Source organism: Pan paniscus, chromosome 12, assembly GCF_029289425.2.
Source record: "Pan paniscus chromosome 12, NHGRI_mPanPan1-v2.0_pri, whole genome shotgun sequence".
In the NCBI taxonomy this organism is placed as follows: Eukaryota; Metazoa; Chordata; class Mammalia; order Primates; family Hominidae; genus Pan; species Pan paniscus.
The window spans coordinates 26032889-26049507 of record NC_073261.2 but is presented as its reverse complement, the minus strand read 5'-3'; the positions used below and the strand labels follow the sequence as shown (position 1 = coordinate 26049507).

The following is a 16619-nucleotide window of genomic DNA, read 5'->3' as shown; positions in this document are numbered from 1 at the left end:
TACGTCACTTACCCTGCTTAGCCAGGGACAGACTGCAGCTTCTCATTTGCTTTCAAGGCTGTAGACAGCAGCCATCTGTTTCAACACTTCTTATCGTCAGATGCTATTCCGTAGTCCTGCCTTCCACACTGTACTTGATTGCTTCTGAATTCTTGTCTTTCCTAAAACTGGACCCATGTCCTCTCTCAAATTCAAAAACACAGGGGAAATATTTGTTTTCTCAAGCGTACTTTTAGATTTTTAAAAAGTGCTAACCATGTGGTTCACATTATGCTAGACACTGAGAAAATTACAAAGTAAGAAAAAACAGAAATCTAGCCAGAGAAGAAGAGTGTGAAGAGAAAGTTGTTCAGGAAACAATCTCATATGACAGAGGGTCTTAAACCCATGACTGAAATATTTGGACTTTACCACTAGGAGTAGGTGTATGGGAGATATTGGAGGCAACAGGTTGGAAGAACTTTAGACATAAAGAAACACATTGATAGGGCACTATTGTGCAGCAGATTGGGAGGAGGTAAGTTACATAGGGAGGTTGTTAGGAAGGTGGTAGAGTAATCCCCTTGGGAGTCAATCATATTTAAGACATTTTATAAAATAAATTAGGAGAAACTTCTTTTTATTACGAAAGCAATAATGGTTTGAGAGAATGTGGAAATTTCTAAAACATATAAGAAAGAAAAACGTCACCCATAACTTCACAACCTAAAGATAATTATTGATATTTTATAACCTTTCTATGGATATAACTGAGACCATATAATACATGGAGTTTAACACTCTTTTTAAAACTTAGCATAGATATTTGCCCACATTACTATTATATGAAATACAATCTATAAGTAGTCACTAAGTCTATCAAATGGATGGTCCATAATCTGATAGCTTTGCTGCCTTCATTGGACATCCAGATTATTTCTAGTTTTAGCTATCAGTAGTCAAAGTGCAATAGTTATCCTTTCTCAAATATTTTTACTTCCCTAATCATTTGCTTAGCATATATTCAGAGAGCAAGATTCCTTTTCAGGTTCTTGATATTCCACAGAGACATTTGCTCCTCTTACACAAGCAGTGTGTGGCGCTGAGAATACTCATTATTAAATCATTGCTAATTTGATAGACAAAAAAGGTTATCCTTTGCCAGTTAACTATTAACATGGTTGAATGTTTCACTTAACAATTACAGTTGGAGGCGGGTGGATCACTTGAAGCCAGGAGTTTGAGACCAGCCTGGTCAACATGGTGAAACGAAACCCCATCTCTACCAAAAACACACAAAAAGCAAAAAACAAAAATTACCTGGGCGTGGTGGTGCACGTCTGTAATCCCAGCTACTTGGGAGGCTGAGGCAGCTGAGGCTATTGGCTTCATCTGTGTTATTTTATTTTGGAATTTACAAACTGTTTCCTCCTTTGTGATTTTGCCCTAGCTGTTTCCTACTTTGGGGAAAGCCCTTCTCGCAGACCTCCACATGCTGGACTCCTTGCCTTGACAAGGGCCTCTGCTGCACCATAGTCCCTTCTGAAGGGGGGACTTCCCCAACACCCTCTCCATCACTTCATCATAATTGCTTTCAGGGTTCTCACCAGCCTGAAATCATCCTTCAAAATTTTCTTATTTACTTGACACTAGAATGACTGTAAACTCTAAGAGGGTCTGTCTTCTGTACAGCTGTATTTCTGGCACTCAGAATATCACCTGGAACACAGTGGGAACTGTGTAAATATTTGATGAGGGACTGAGTGAACTAATGAATGGAGCTCGAGGGAGTGAGTGATTAAGCCCAGGACTGCAGGAAACCGAGTGCTTTAAGGACCTCCTTCTAGTCTCCCTGGCTGCTTCTTCCATTTCTAGAAGTCCATTTCATCCCAACAATAGCAGTCTAATACAGAAATGCTGCTATATATTCCCAAGCCTCACAGAGGGGAAATATGAGAACTTAAGGGCCTTAAAGGTATAAAGATCTTGGTGGAGCCACAAACACCCACCCCAACCTAATACTGGGTTTTGGAAAGTTTAATTGTTGCATGTGAATATATTTCTGTTTCATTCTCATTGGGAAACATTATCTGTGGGATATGGCCAATGGGAAATAATCAGATATTTAGTTAGAACAAATAAAAGGTAGTATGCATCACGTAAAATATAAATTTGTATATGAAATCTTTAATGCAAATTGTTGCCCTGCTACCCTTCTGAATAGCCATCATATCCTAGTCTGAGGGTCAAATAGACTGAAGGTAAAATTCAACCAAGCAGAATTCTGTAATGCTTTCATCACACACAGATTTGTTGCTTTTTGCCTGCTCTCAGAATGAAGTCATGAATCTCTAGAGGAAGTTGATTTACTTCATAGAAAAAAAACCAACTGAAAATTATTTCCTATGGCCACTGACTAAAGCTAGAAAACATTAAGAATATTCCCATTGCAAAAATATCTGCAAGTGGGAGAGAATTAGACAAGGAGGGGTTGGTAGGGGGATGGTGATAAGCATCTATTACATATTATACACCCTGTTATGGAGGCTTTACAACTGCCACCTCTGAAAATTGGGCATAACCTCCCAATCTAAATGTATATAAAATAAAATCACAGGATAGCTTTTACATCAGAGCAGCAAAACTGGCAAAATTTAAAAGTCTGACATTACCAAATATTGGTAAGAACATGAAGCAATGAAATTCTTTTCCTCTAAAGGACATAGTTATGGGAAAAAATTAGGGCTTTTCTAATGCAATTGAGGATGTACCTACCCAATGATTCTGCAATTCCGTTCACTAAATGGCCTCTGAAATACTCGCACAAAAGGACATTACCAGAATCTTTGCAGCAGCACCGTTTGTAAGAGCAAAATATAAATTTGGAAAAACTTAAATGTTCGAGGGAGATGAATACATTTAAGTTTTTTTTTTCAAGGTAATTGAGAACCTGCAGTAAATATTATGGTTTCCTGTTATTTTTAATTGCCAAGTTTACAATGCCCGGAATCAGTTCTGCCTTCAAAGCCAAGTGTTCATTTTCCACGTATCAGGAAACACATTTGGCATAGAGACCATCCCAGGAAGTTAAATTTCAGATTCTCAGAATTAGTAGCAAAGTGCAATGTCAGAAGTGTCCAGTGAGAGGCACTGCAGGGGACTGGGATGGCCTGTCTTAACTTCATACATTTTGGGGCAACCATACCCATTAAACTTGGCATATATACTAGTCCTCAGGCTAAGAAATAAGATAGGACACAAATGCATCTATTCATAAAGTGAAAATGAAAAAAGATAGCGTAAAGATTTAGAAATACCTTTCAACACTGCTCATAGAAATAATTCTGAATGCAAATCATATGACTTTTATAAAAATAGTAACACTTTTGTTTTGTTTTGGATGAGGACATAAACGCTGAAGAATATACATATACAGAGGAACCTCGTTTACTGCTGATAGTAGGGGAAATAAATAATAATCTCTATTTATAGCTTAAGAAAGAGGTCCTCAAAGAGTGGGAGCCCTATGGGTCCCTGAGAGACCCTTCAAAAAGATCTGTGAAATCAAAACTATGTTCATCATAATATTAAGACCTTATATTCCTTTTTTATTCTCATTCTCTCATTAGTGTATGGTGGACCTTTTCAGAAGCCATATGACATATTACATCATGACACTGATTGCAGAAGCAAATATGAGAATCCAGTCATCTTCTAGTAAGCCAGACATCAAAGAGATCTGCATCTATGTAGAACAATGCCACTTGTCTCAATAAGCCTGTTTTAGAAAGTAGAGTTATTTTTCATAAATTGTATGATATTTGCATTAACATGTAATGGGTTTATTGTCACTTAAATAAGAAAGAAAACGTTTAAAAATTCTCTCTTTAACTTCTAATGTAGTAATATTGACAGGCATAACCTACATAGACAAAAGCACTTTGGAATCCTCAATACTTTTTAAGAGTGTAGAAATCTACAAACCACTGACCTTCAGCCTATCACAGGAAGCTTTGCTATTAGCACAATTATTGCATCTCTGCTCCTATGGTTGCTTTTGTCTCACTGTCTCTGATCTTTCAAAGACCATTGGGAAGAGCTTGACCAGTAATCTACTGAATGGAGATTACATTTTGAACCTTTTCCTACATCTCAGTGCCCTGTGGGATGACTCTGGGGTGTCTCCTGATTGCTAGGGCAACAGGTCCCTGTTGACATCACCTTATCGGGAAGTTTTAGACAGGAACAGTCTTCAGGCTCTGAAGTACTTGAACACCATGGGATTCCTGCCTTACAGAAGTTAATGAGCACGACTCAGGCAGATTCATAATTCTCCTTAGAAGCCATTTGGGATGGCTTCCACTTTGGGGTCATTCCACATAGGCCAATGCAGAGCATGCAGTAACTGCTCAAATGGGATTTGGAAAGGAATGAATAATTCATTTAGACGTTCAACTTGGAATAGACTTAAGCAGACACTCCTGGTGATGAAGGACTTGGAGGCCAGAAAATCAGGCTCAAAGACTTTCAAGCCACTTCCTAGTGTGATGTCACATTCCTTCCTACGCTCCACTGCGGAAGGCAGGTCTGCCCCGCCCACGGTGGCGGGGAAATACCTAGGCATGGAAGTGGCATGACAGGGCTTGTGTCCCTGTCATATTTTCCACTCTCCACGAGGTCCTGCACGCTTCAATCCTGCAGGCAGGTAGACACCGGGCCGGGAGTCTGGCTGAGCCAGGCATGGGTGGGTCCCTGACAGTAGGAGAGGTGTGCAGGAAAAGACGTGGCAACAATGTGTGCCACCGCAGGCCAGGGATCAGGCCCCCCAGGCGGGCCCCCGACCGGCTAGGTGACCATGGGGGAGCCGACTCCGTCTCTGGGTCGAGGAGTGGAGCTCGCGGCTATTTTCAGCTCCAGCGGCTCCCTGCCTTCCTTTCTCCTTTCCCGCTGGCCCTTGCCAGGTAGGCCTGCCCCGGCTGCTCCCCAGTGAGCGGGTGTTTGGGGTTTCTGTTTAGACCGCCAGGCTCGGGTGGATCCCGAGGACACAGGCGCGCAGGGGAGGCTCCGTGCGCCGCGAGCGGGGTTGGGGTCCCACGTCTGGAACCCAGGCCGCAGGCTGCGCTGGGGGGCGCCCTGGCCCTCACGGGGGCTCTGGACACCAGCCTGCTTCGCTGTCAGGTGGCAGAAGCAGCTCCCACGCGGTCCCCACCGCCGCCGCCGCCTACTCCTCGCCCATCCTCCTCTGCGGCGGGCCGAGCTCCCCGCCCTGGATCCTGGTCGGGCGCCCAGACGAAGGAGACAGGGGAAGGGCAGTCTTTGGGGAAACGTGGGGCCAAAGTCGGAGGGCTCCCCAGGAAAAAGGGAAGGGCAGCGGCCTGGGCGGTTGTCTTTGAGATTCCGAGGTCGCCCACGCCGGCGCCTCGGGCCCGCCCTACTGCGTCCTCCCCTCCCACCCTCTTCTCCCTTCCTTGCAGCCCGGTTTGGGGATGTGGTCCTTGCTGCTCTGCGGGTTGTCCATCGCCCTTCCACTGTCTGTCACAGCAGGTACGTTCCGTGTGTCCTCCGTTCCCAGAGGCTGCCCTAGTCCACAGGCTCCTGGCCTGTCATTGGGAGCCCCCGGGGATCGCGTCAGCCCGAGCGCGGCTCCTTACGCTCCCCAGACCGCCAGGCGGAGTTCCGCGGAAGAGGAAACAGCGAACCAGCTCCACGTGCTCCGATGCTCAGCCCCGAATGTCGCCTTTGAGCTTGGAGGTGACTTCGGGGAGGGGAAGGAGTTAGGCAAATTCCAAGTGAAGACTTGAGTAAAAATGCTCAAATGGAATTACTACAGGCTATTTTATAAGATAAAGCGTTATTTTATGACACAAGGTGAAAGCAAGGAAACCGTCAATAGAACAAATTTCTTCCAAGAAATTTGGTATGGCCGGGCGCAGTGGCTCATGCCTGTAATCCCAGTACTTTGGGAGGCCAAGTCGGGCGGATCACGAGGTCAGAAGATCGAGACCATCCTGGCTAACACAGTGAAACCCCGTCTCTACTAAAAATACAAAAAAAAAAAAAAAAAAAAAAAAATTAGCCGGGCGTGGTGGTGGGCGCCTGTAGTCCCAGCTACTCAAGAGGCTGAGGCAGGAGAATGGCGTGAACCCGGGAGGCGGAGCTTGCAGTGAGCCGAGATTGAGCCTCTGCACTCCAGCCTGGGCGACAGAGAGAGACTCCGTCTCAAAAAAAAAAAAAAAAAAAAAAAAAAAAAAAAATTGGTAGAAATGAACTTTAAAAGTGAACCAAATTTTTTTCTTAAACAATCGTTTTGGGATGAAATACCTTTTACTCAAGACAGAGTAAAATAACTGGGTGGCAGAGCAGAAACAGAAAAGACAAGAAGGGTTGCTTTACTCTGTAGATGAGTACAGAGTAAAGGACTCTGTGGATGAAAAGAACTAAGGGTCGTAGAATAGAAGGGAAAGAGGGAAATCACTCCCGATGGGGAAGAGGTTTGTGAGGAGGGAACGGAGTAAATTCTGTTTTATGGATACATTTAAAGAACTTGGAATTATACTTTATAATCAGCAGGCTATTTTTAGGAAACTTCCAGACTCAAGAAACTCCCAAATAAAATTTCAAATTGGCTGGAAAATTGAAGAGGCATTTAGAAAAACTAACAGTAAATAAAACTGAAGTTTTCTTTCATGGATAATTGTTTTGTTTTGTTTTTCTTTCCCTAGATGGATGCAAGGACATTTTTATGAAAAATGAGATGCTTTCAGCAAGCCAGCCTTTTGCTTTTAATTGTACATTCCCTCCCATAACATCTGGGGAAGTCAGTGTAACATGGTATAAAAATTCTAGCAAAATCCCAGTGTCCAAAATCATACAGTCTAGAGTTCACCAGGACGAGACTTGGATTTTGTTTCTCCCCATGGAATGGGGGGACTCAGGAGTCTACCAATGTGTTATAAAGTAAGTTCCTAATTTAAAATAGAACTAACTCGTGTGTGTATGTATAAATTATTTTAGGAAAATTCTTAACGAACATAGAAAACTCTTGAGAAGAATTATGTTGTTGTATGTTTTTATAATTGTTAGACAATTTCCAGTGAACACATTTTTAAATAGAACAGATTTGTAAATCATTTTTGGAACCTGATATGCATCTTTCCCTATGGAAATGGCACCTCAGACCAGACCCACTCACAAAGTGTGTTTGTCCCAGTATTATTGCTGCCATCTTTCTTTCTTGTTTTCTTTTTCTTTTCTTTTTTATTTTTCTTTTTTATTTTTTGAGATGGAGTCTCGCTCCGTCACCAGGCTGGAGTGCAGTGGCGGCGATCTCGGCTCACTGCAACCTCCGCCTCCCAGGTTCAAGTGATTCTCCTGCCTCAGCTTCCGAAGTAGCTGGGATTATAGGCGCTTGGCTATATCCGAAGTAGCTGGGATTATAGGCGCAAGCCACCATGCTTGGCTAATTTTTTGTATTTTTAGTAGAGATGGGGTTTCACCGTGTTAGCTAGGATGATCTCGAGCTACTGAACTCGTGATCCGCCCGTCTTGGCCTCCCAAAGTGCTGGAATTACAGGCCTAAGCCACCTAGCCCGGCCGCTGCCATCTTTCTTGAAATGCCAAAAGTTTTTGTGGGAAATGGCACATCCAGATAGGAATGAGCCTCCTGAGCCCTTTTCACGAGGAATCTGCTTAAGGCAGGGAGTAAGCATCGAGTATGTTCCAGACCTCGCTGGAGAACCTGTGCTAAGAAATATGAATAACACAGGCCTGCTGGTGACTGTGGTCAGCTGGAAAGCACATGCCCCTCAAAGGTAGCTGTCTATTCAGGTCAAGCCCATCTTCTCACTTTTCAAGGGAATATGGAAATCGGAATTTGTGTGTGCAACTTTTTATAATTTGTAAAGCTTTGTGGGGCCTGAATAAAACACATCTGTAGAACAAATTTAGCCTGAGGGCCCAATTTCGTGACTTTCCCACACTGGCTTGCATGACCTTAACAAATTACTTGATCTCTCTGAGCCTTGGTTTTTTCTGTAAAATGGAAGTAATGCTGGCCTGATAGGCTTGAGGTGCAAATTAACTGAGATCAGGTGTGAAGTAGGTACTCCATTCTCTAGCTCTTGTTTTGATTCCGCGATATTTGCCAGCCCCTTTCTGTGTCCCAGCATGGCCCCTGTCCCACTCTGATTGCTGCTAGATTCCTCATTTCTAAACACCAGACAGACTAAATGCACAAAATTGAGTGGTTCACAAGTGGAAGTGGTCGTTAGCGCTGCCTGGCTCCTTTCCACAGATTTAGTTGCTAATAAACCGCTCAGGGCACGTGGAGGTCTGCTGTCCTATTTTAGCCTAGGCTGTGAATTATTAACCAGACTTGAAGATCATACATCACATAAATGAATCTGGATGTCGAAGCTAGACTTAAACTATTTAAATCTGGGAGCTCTGAAATGAGGAAAAATAATCTTTAATAGAAATTGACGAAGATATTATCTGCCATGAAAGAAAATGAACATGAATTCTCCAAGACTTTTATTACTAACATCCAGATAGGATACGTGTTTAGGAAACTGTATATTTTTACTTTTTGCTTTGAAATAATTTTAAATTTAAATAAATTTTGCAGGAATAGTATCAAGAACTTCTTTCTACCCTTTATCTAGATTCCTTGTTTTTAAGAATATATTTTTACATTTATCTTATAATTTTCTCTTTCACAATATATATGATATAAATTACAAACAATATTTTTCTCCTAAACCATTTTTTAAACCATTTCAGTTTAAAAAACTGAATACTGCCTTGGCCTTTAATCATCATACCCTCTTAGCCCTTAATATTTCAATGTATATTTCCTATCAACAGTGTATATTTCCTATTTCCTTTCAATGTATATTTATTTATTTCTTACATAATCATAGTATAGTTATCAAATTCAGGAAACTTAAACATCATATAATACCTTAATCTATAATCTATGTTCTAATCTTATCAATGATCTCATTGAAGACCTTTTATAATGTTTTTCTGTCTTTTCCAGTACAGTTACAAATCTGGGATCATGCATTGCATTTGGTTGCCATGAATATTTAATTTCTTTTAATCTGGAACAGTTCCTCAGTCTTTGTTTTTCATGATACTGACATTTTTAAGAACTGTAAGCAATTATTTTGTATTACCTCCTTCATTGGGGTTTGTCAGGTATTTCTTCATGAGTAGGTTCAGCCATTTTGGCTGGAATGCTAGGTGAGTGCTTTGTGTCCTCTTCAGAATATTACTCAGAGGCACATGGCATCCACTTGCCCCTAGTTGGTGATGTCCATTTTGATCACTCAGTTAAGGTGTTGTCCAGTTCCTCCACTGTATGAATACCATTTGTCCTTTTGTGATGAATCATTTGTGGATGCTTAGTGCTTTGTTAGAGGCAGAGGGTTTGCACAGTGCTGTGAAAATGATTTGAAAACATTTGAAAATGAGTGGAATTATTTGATTTTGTGATTTGTTTTAAAGAGTTTATGAGGTCTCAATCTGTCTTACAGGGGTAGAGACAGCTGTCATAGAATACATGTAAACCTAACTGTTTTTGAAAAACATTGGTGTGACACTTCCATAAGTGGTTTCCCAAATTTATCAGATGAGTACAAGCAAATATTACATCTTGGAAAAGATGGTAGTCTCACATGTCATCTGCACTTCCCGAAGAGTTGTGTTTTGGGTCCAATAAAGTGGTATAAGGTAAAAAAGAATTTTCTTATTGATATTTTTCCTCCTTTTCTTTAAAACGCACTGTTTTTTATAGGTTAAGTTGTAGTTTTTAAGGTGGAATTGGTAAAGAAAGTTGTGTGCCTAAGGTAGATTAGTTAGCTAGCAGTCATTGATAACATTACCTTCCTAATTACTGTTTTTAAACATTTTTGGTTATTATAGCTTTGTAATATTTTATTATTTGGATCCACCACCTTCCTCCAGTTATTCTTATTTTTCAGGCTATTCTTTATTTTTCTAACGTTAATTATATTTGTTTAAATGCATACTATGTGCACATGGTTCAATAATCACAAATTCTAAGAGGTCACCCCCTGGAAAACCTCTTTCCTGCTACCGTTCCATATTTGCTCTGGGCTCATCACACCTTCCTCAACTGTGGCTACCATGATTAGTGCCCTGTGATTATTCTTGTATGATGCTATACTAGCAAATAAAAATATATAGTCTAGCTCTTTATAGCCCTTCCTTTTTTACGCTCATCTTCCTGCACTTTGTGTTTTCATCTTCAAAAGTTCTCTTTTCTTGATGATCCTGGCATATGTTGACATAGAAGGTAACTCTTGGCATGGAGGAGCACAGGCTAGTTATTTGAGATTGGAATTAGTTTTTCCTGCTTGTTAACCCTTGCCAGCACACCCCTCTGGGTCATGAGTTTTCTTTATGGGAAGATTTTCATCTATTTATTCAATTTCTTTAATGGTGAAAGAATTACGCAAATTTCTTACTTTCTCTTGTGTGAGTTTGGTAAGATTTTGTGTCTTAGGAAGTTTCTCATTTCATTAAAGGTTTCATATATTATGGAAAATTGTTTAGCAGCTCTTCTCTTTTAATGTCTGCAGACATCAAAACCTTCAAAGTAAGGTTCACCTTCAGTCATTATTCATTCTCTCTTACACACACACACACACACACACACGTGCACACACACGCACACTTACTTGATTAGTTTCATCAGAGACTTGTCAGTTCTAGTACTCTTTTCAAAAGCTAACTTTTGACTTTGTTGATCCTTTCTGTTATATGTTTCATGTTCATTTAGGTTGTTTAGTTTCCCTCTTTTACAAGAAATGTGGAAGTGAGTGTCCTTATACCTGTCTTTTAAGGCACGTTTGCCAGTGAATGCATTTCTTTAAGATTACTAGCCCTAGAATTGCTCATTTGTAGGGCATGCAGATGAACAAAGTATTCAACTTTGTTGATGTTAGACAAATTGCTTCACAGAATTTTGTATCAGTTTATACTTTTGCAGGAGTATTTTATTTTACTTTATTTTATGACAGAGTCTCACTCTGTTGTCCAGGCTGGAGTGCAGTGGTGTGATCATGGCTCACTGCAGCCTAACTCCTGGGCTCAAGTGGAAGCCCAGGTAATTTTTAAAATTTTTTGTGGTGACAGAATCTTGCTATGATGCCCAGACTGGTCTCAAACTCCTGGCCTCAAGTGGTCCTCAGGCCTTGGCCTCCCAAAGTGGTGGGATTATAGGCATGAACCACCATGCATGGCTCACCAGGAGTATTCTAGATTTCCTACAACCTTGTGTTGAACTTTGTATTATAAGCCTTTGATTTTTAAAATCAATTTGGTGGGTAAAAAATGTACCTTTTTATTTTATTTTGCTTTTCCTTAATTATTAGTGAGATTGACCACTTTTTTCAGTTTATTGGCCATTTCTGGATCCTCTTCTGAACTGCCCACTCATATCTTTTGGTATATTTCTTATTTTACTTTTCATGCCATTTTCTTGTGACTTATAGGAGATTTTATATATTTATATATCCTGGGTATGATTGTTTGCAATGCATTAAAAAAAACCCTTTTCATTGGAGTATAACATATACATATAAAATGCAGAAATCATAAGTGGGCAAGCTTGTTGGATTATCAGAAAGTGAACATACCTTTTAATTACCCTTTCCCATGAAAGTTAAGAAAGAAAACATTACTAGCACCTCCGAAGGCCCACCTCTTCCATCTTGGAAAAACTATGCCTCCCTAGTCCCCAAATAACCACTTCCCTGATTTATGCTATCATAGATTGGATTTACCAGTTTTTGAATTTTATTTAATTTGAATAAAATCATATGTAGTATTTATGTCTAGCTTCCTTGGCTCAATAGCAAACCAGTGAGAATCATCTATGCTGTTTCATGTGGCTATATTTCATCCATTTTCATTGCTGTGTACTATTTCATTATTATTGTTGTTAGACTCTTGAGTCATTTCCAACTTCTGGGTCTTAGAATCAAAGCTGGTATGAACACTTTCCTCACTTATGAATGCAATTTTGTGGGACATATTACATGAGAGTGAAATAGTTGGGTCATAAGGGTATGTAGAAAATGCCAAACCATTTTCCAAATTGGTGCCAATTTACAGTTCCAGCAGCAGTGTATAAGAGTTATTTATGCCCCTCTACCTGACAACACATGGTACTATTAGTCTTTTTAATTTTTCCTATTTGGATAAATGAGTAATTGTGTCTCATTTCAGCTTTAATTAACACTTCCCTGATAACTGATAATGTTGATCTTCTTTAAATTTTCTTATTGGCACTTGGATGTCTGTGTGTGTGTGTAATTTTTTTCTTTGAGTGCTTGCTTGTGAAAATTTTTTTTGAGACAAGCTCTTGCTCTGTTGCCCCGGCTGGAGTGTGGTAGTGCAATCATAGTTCACTGTAACCTTGAACCCCTGGGCTCAAGTGACCCTTCTGCCTCAGCCTCCTGAGTGGCTGCGGGTTACCTTGTCCAGGAGGTATCATTTTTTTTTTCTGTGAAAAGTCAAATAATAAATATTTTAGGCATTGTAGGCCGGATGGTCTCTGTTTCACCCACTCAACTCTGTTTTGGAAGCACAAAAACAGTTGTAGACAATGTAGAAATGAAGGAGTGTGGTTGTGTTTCAATAACATTTTATTTACAAAAACAGGTGGTTAGCCACATTTGGCCCGTTGTGTGGTTTGCTAGCCTCTTGTCTATTTCTCATTGATTTGTAGTAGTTCTTTATAGATCTGGATATCAGTAATTGTTACAATGTGTCCTTCTAAGCAATGGCTAACCTTTCTACTCTGGTAATGAGGTCTCAGACTTCCTAGTTTTAATGCAGTCTGATGTATTGATTTTCCTTTGTGATTAGTACTTTCTGTGACTTGTTTAAGAATCTTTTTCCTACCCCTAAGTAAAAAGACCTTTTTTCCTATATTTTCTTCTTGAAGTTTCATTGTTTTTCTTTTTCCACTGATTTTTAAGTGTGTAGTGTTGGTAGGGTCAAATGTAATTTTTTTCTCTGTGGACTTATAGTTTACGTTGCTTTGCATGCAACGTAAATCATATTGGTCTTTGTGTGTAGATCTGTTTCAGAACCCTCTGTAGCATTCCCTTATTCTATTTCTTTCTCTTTCTTTCTTTCTCTTTCTTTCTTTCTTTTTCTTTCTTCCTTTTTTCTTTCTTTCTTCCTTCCTTCCTTCCTTCTCTCTTTCTTTTTTTTTTCTTTTTTCAGATGGAGTCTCAGTCTCTCTCCTAGGCTAGAGGGCAGTGGTGTGGTCTTGACTCATTGCAACCTCTGCCTCCTGGGTTCAAGCCATTCTCCTGCCTCAGCCTCCAGAGTAGTTGGGATTACAGGCGCACACCACTATGACTGGCTAATTTTTGGTATTTTTACTAGAGACAGGATTTCACCGTGTTGGCCAGGCTGTCTCAAACTACTGACCTCAGATGATCCACTTGTCTCAGTCTCCCAAAGTACTGGGATTACAGGTGTGAGCCAGCTCATCGGGCCCTTATCCTTGTTAATTATTATGGCATTAGATAAGTCTTAAGTTTTGTATAAGTCCTCTGCTTTTCCTTTTTCTGAAGTGTTGCCTTGGCTATTCTAACTTCTGTTTCTGCAGCACTTGGAGGTGGACTCAGGGCTATGACAAGCAATCCTAAGTGAGCATCGGATTTGATCCTCTGGATCTTTTAAAAATTCTGATGTTCAGCCTCACCCTCTGCTAACTGAAGCAGGTCACCCATGGGTGGCGCTTAGATGCCTTTATTTTAAAAACAACCCCTGGGCTTGCAAATGTAGGCAAAAGCTGAGGGTCAGCAGTGTAAGCAGGAGGGGTCACCTGATACTATACCACCTGCTCAGATTTGGTGATCCAGGTATGGCTGTTTTTGCCACTACCATGTGCTCAGACCTGGAATCACTCTTTGGGCCTCAGTGTTGTCATCTGTAAAACCAGAGGGTTGGAATCAATTCTGCAATATCTGGAGTCTGTGATCTTCTTGGTGCTGTGCCAAGGGATGTCATATGTCGTCAAAGAAGTTACAATTTATCAGAGGAAGCAGACAAGTAAACTAAGAATTTTATTACAGCATGAGGTGAACATAAAGAAAGCAAAACTAGAGCAGACCCTGGGAATGTCCATGGCTATGCTTCCTGGAAAAGGTGACTTTGAACTGTGCTTGAAGAGTGAACACAGTTAGCCTGGTGGGTACGGCAAGGAAGGTCAGTAATTAGAGGGAAGCAGCAGGTGCAAAGGCGTTGGGTGAGAAAGAGAATGGTGTTTGGGGGCCTTGGTTAGAGTTTAGGGCACATGTAGAAAGATGGTGCTAGAAAATAAACACCATTTATGCCAACCTAAAGCATTTCAACAGTGAATCCTACCATCAGGAGAATGGCATGAGCAAATTCACATTTGAGAAAAGTCCTTCTGTGGGGCTATAGTGAATACATTGGAAGGCCTTGAGAATGGTGGCATGCTGATCATTTGGACTATCCTAGAAATCAAGTTAAGAAGTGCGGTTCATTTCAGAAAGTTATAAAGTAGAACTGAAAAATTAGGGAAAAGGAGGAACTCATGTCTGAGGGCCCCTAATTTTTCTAATTGTAAGGAGATGTTATGGGGAATATTTGAAAGAGTAATGTAAGTAAATAGATGGAGATGTAATGAATTTGTAGTGGTACCAAGACTCCTGTTTATGTGATTATCTCCTACAGTGCTCTGCTCTCTGGTTGAAGCCTTGCAGGAGAGGGATGAAGGGATCCATCAGAATGGGGTCTTTGCAGGTGAAGATGCTGGAAGGACGGAGGGCTGCAGAGTTGAGGTACTGGAAGGGAAGTGATTGAAGTGATGGACATGTGAATCCAGGATGGACAGGAAAGGAAATGATACCTGAAAGAGCTTGGAAATTAGACAAAAGTAGAGAGGTCAGGTGGGCTAAATCCAGTTAAGATAGAAAAGTGAGTTGAATGGATAGAAAGTTCAGGTGGAAAAGTGTAATGCCCATGGTGAGTCTTTTTATCCTGTAGAGGCCATAAAACTAAAAAGACACAGGAACAAAATGACCATACCACCTTACATTTTGCTGAGTCACCTACTGCTAAGGCTCTGGATGGAATTCCATGTCTCCAGCTGGCTTTGCTGAAAGGTAAAGGTGAGGATGGAGGATCTTCCTGCTCTTTCTGCTGGAAAGCAAAGCCCTGGAGACACGGAAATTTCTCCAGCAGTATTGAAGTGTCCAGTCTCCAGTTCTGTGGGAGCTGAGTATTCCACTTTATTTGTTGGGGTGGCTTTTCCTGATGTGGCATTACTTGACACACTGGAGTTGCATAAGCGGCAACTCCTGGTCTCTGAATTGCAGGTGGTGTATTTCAGAGTTGATTCCCCACTTTCCAGATTGTGGTAGAGGTAGCGGCTCTCAGGGCAAGCTACTTCTGCAGTGTGGTTCTGGCCTCGATGCCACTTCCTGAGTACTTTCACAGATTTAGCAAAGCACCTAGTATCTTGTCTTGAATCCTTTTCTGCATAAAATATAGAATGATTTTTGTTTGCTAAATCCAGACAGAGATATATGGCTTCATGGCTCTGTTTCAAAGATTAAATGATCTAATCTATCCACGAAGCATTTAGTTCAGCATGAGTACATAATAAGTACCTAATAAATAAATATTAGAGATTATTATGTTACAATAAAGGAATGAATGAGCTGGAATAGGGAATCAGTCAGAAAGTAATATATTTAATTTTAAGAATTTGGAGACAGAGGTTCTGGATAATGGCAAATCCCTACGAAAATCCTGGCTTATGTCTGGGAGAATTGAAAACTGAGAGAAGTCCCCAGGAAGTCTTTGAAATTGAAGAGCTTGCAGAGGACAAGGTTTGGGTATTAAGACATCTGTCTACACCTGGAAAAGTGGTAATGTCCCCAATTTTGTTTTTGTTTCAATCCCAAATTACTCCTCAGCACAGTGGTTTTGGGTCCCCATCACTGTGCTCAATCTGAACTTGCTGAAGTTACTTCGCGCTCTCCAGTTGCTAAATTGACATTCATTTTCAACCTGATTGTGGCATTCAACATTGCTGGGCACTCCCATCAGCTAGGAACTCCTTTCCCATTTCCTTCTAAGACTTATTCTTTGTCTCTGTTTATCTTTTTTGTTTTTATTTTTTTCTGGTGCTTCCTTTGTAATCATCACTGAGTTCTTTTCTTCTATATTTGGGTCTTAGGATTTGAGGTTCCCCATGGTTTCAGCTGCGGTCATCTTCTGTGCTCGCTTTTGCTTACATTCAAGTGGATGATTTATAGAACCATCCGTTTGGCTCTATATTCTCCATATGGCTCCCAGTTCTCTTCCACTTGGACCTTTCTTCCAATCTCCAGATTTCTTTGTCCAACCGTCTAATGTACAGTCTCCTTAGACCCTCCCATCCCCACCACTCACCCCATGCACCATGGTTAGAGCTATTTTTTAATCTTACCCTAAATAGGATCATTTTCTTCATTTCTTTGCATTCCTTCTTCTTACTAGTAACACTTTTGCTTACCTAAGACTGTAGAAGTCCTGCTCCCTCTGCATATTCCAAATTTGTCACTAAATTCTGTGGACTG

The 16619-nt window shown here is 40.7% G+C and overlaps 1 protein-coding gene across 5 annotated transcripts in view; it reads left to right on the top strand.

Moving 5' to 3' along the window:
- Positions 1-18: 18 nt before the first annotated feature.
- IL1RL2 (interleukin 1 receptor like 2) overlaps positions 19-16619 on the top strand; it is a 54402-nt gene continuing 37801 nt past the window's right edge. For 2 of the 5 annotated variants that reach the window (XM_034952055.3, XM_063594715.1), the window contains exons 1-2: positions 19-4680; positions 5454-5523. In XM_034952055.3, coding sequence (XP_034807946.2) covers positions 4613-4680; positions 5454-5523 — 138 coding nt within the window. In that variant the 5' untranslated portion in view covers positions 19-4612. Of the gene's footprint in view, positions 4681-4802; positions 5524-6701; positions 6937-9518; positions 9715-16619 lie in introns of those variants that run through there. The other 3 variants (XM_063594713.1, XM_034952053.3, XM_063594714.1) reach the window with 3 other exon arrangements.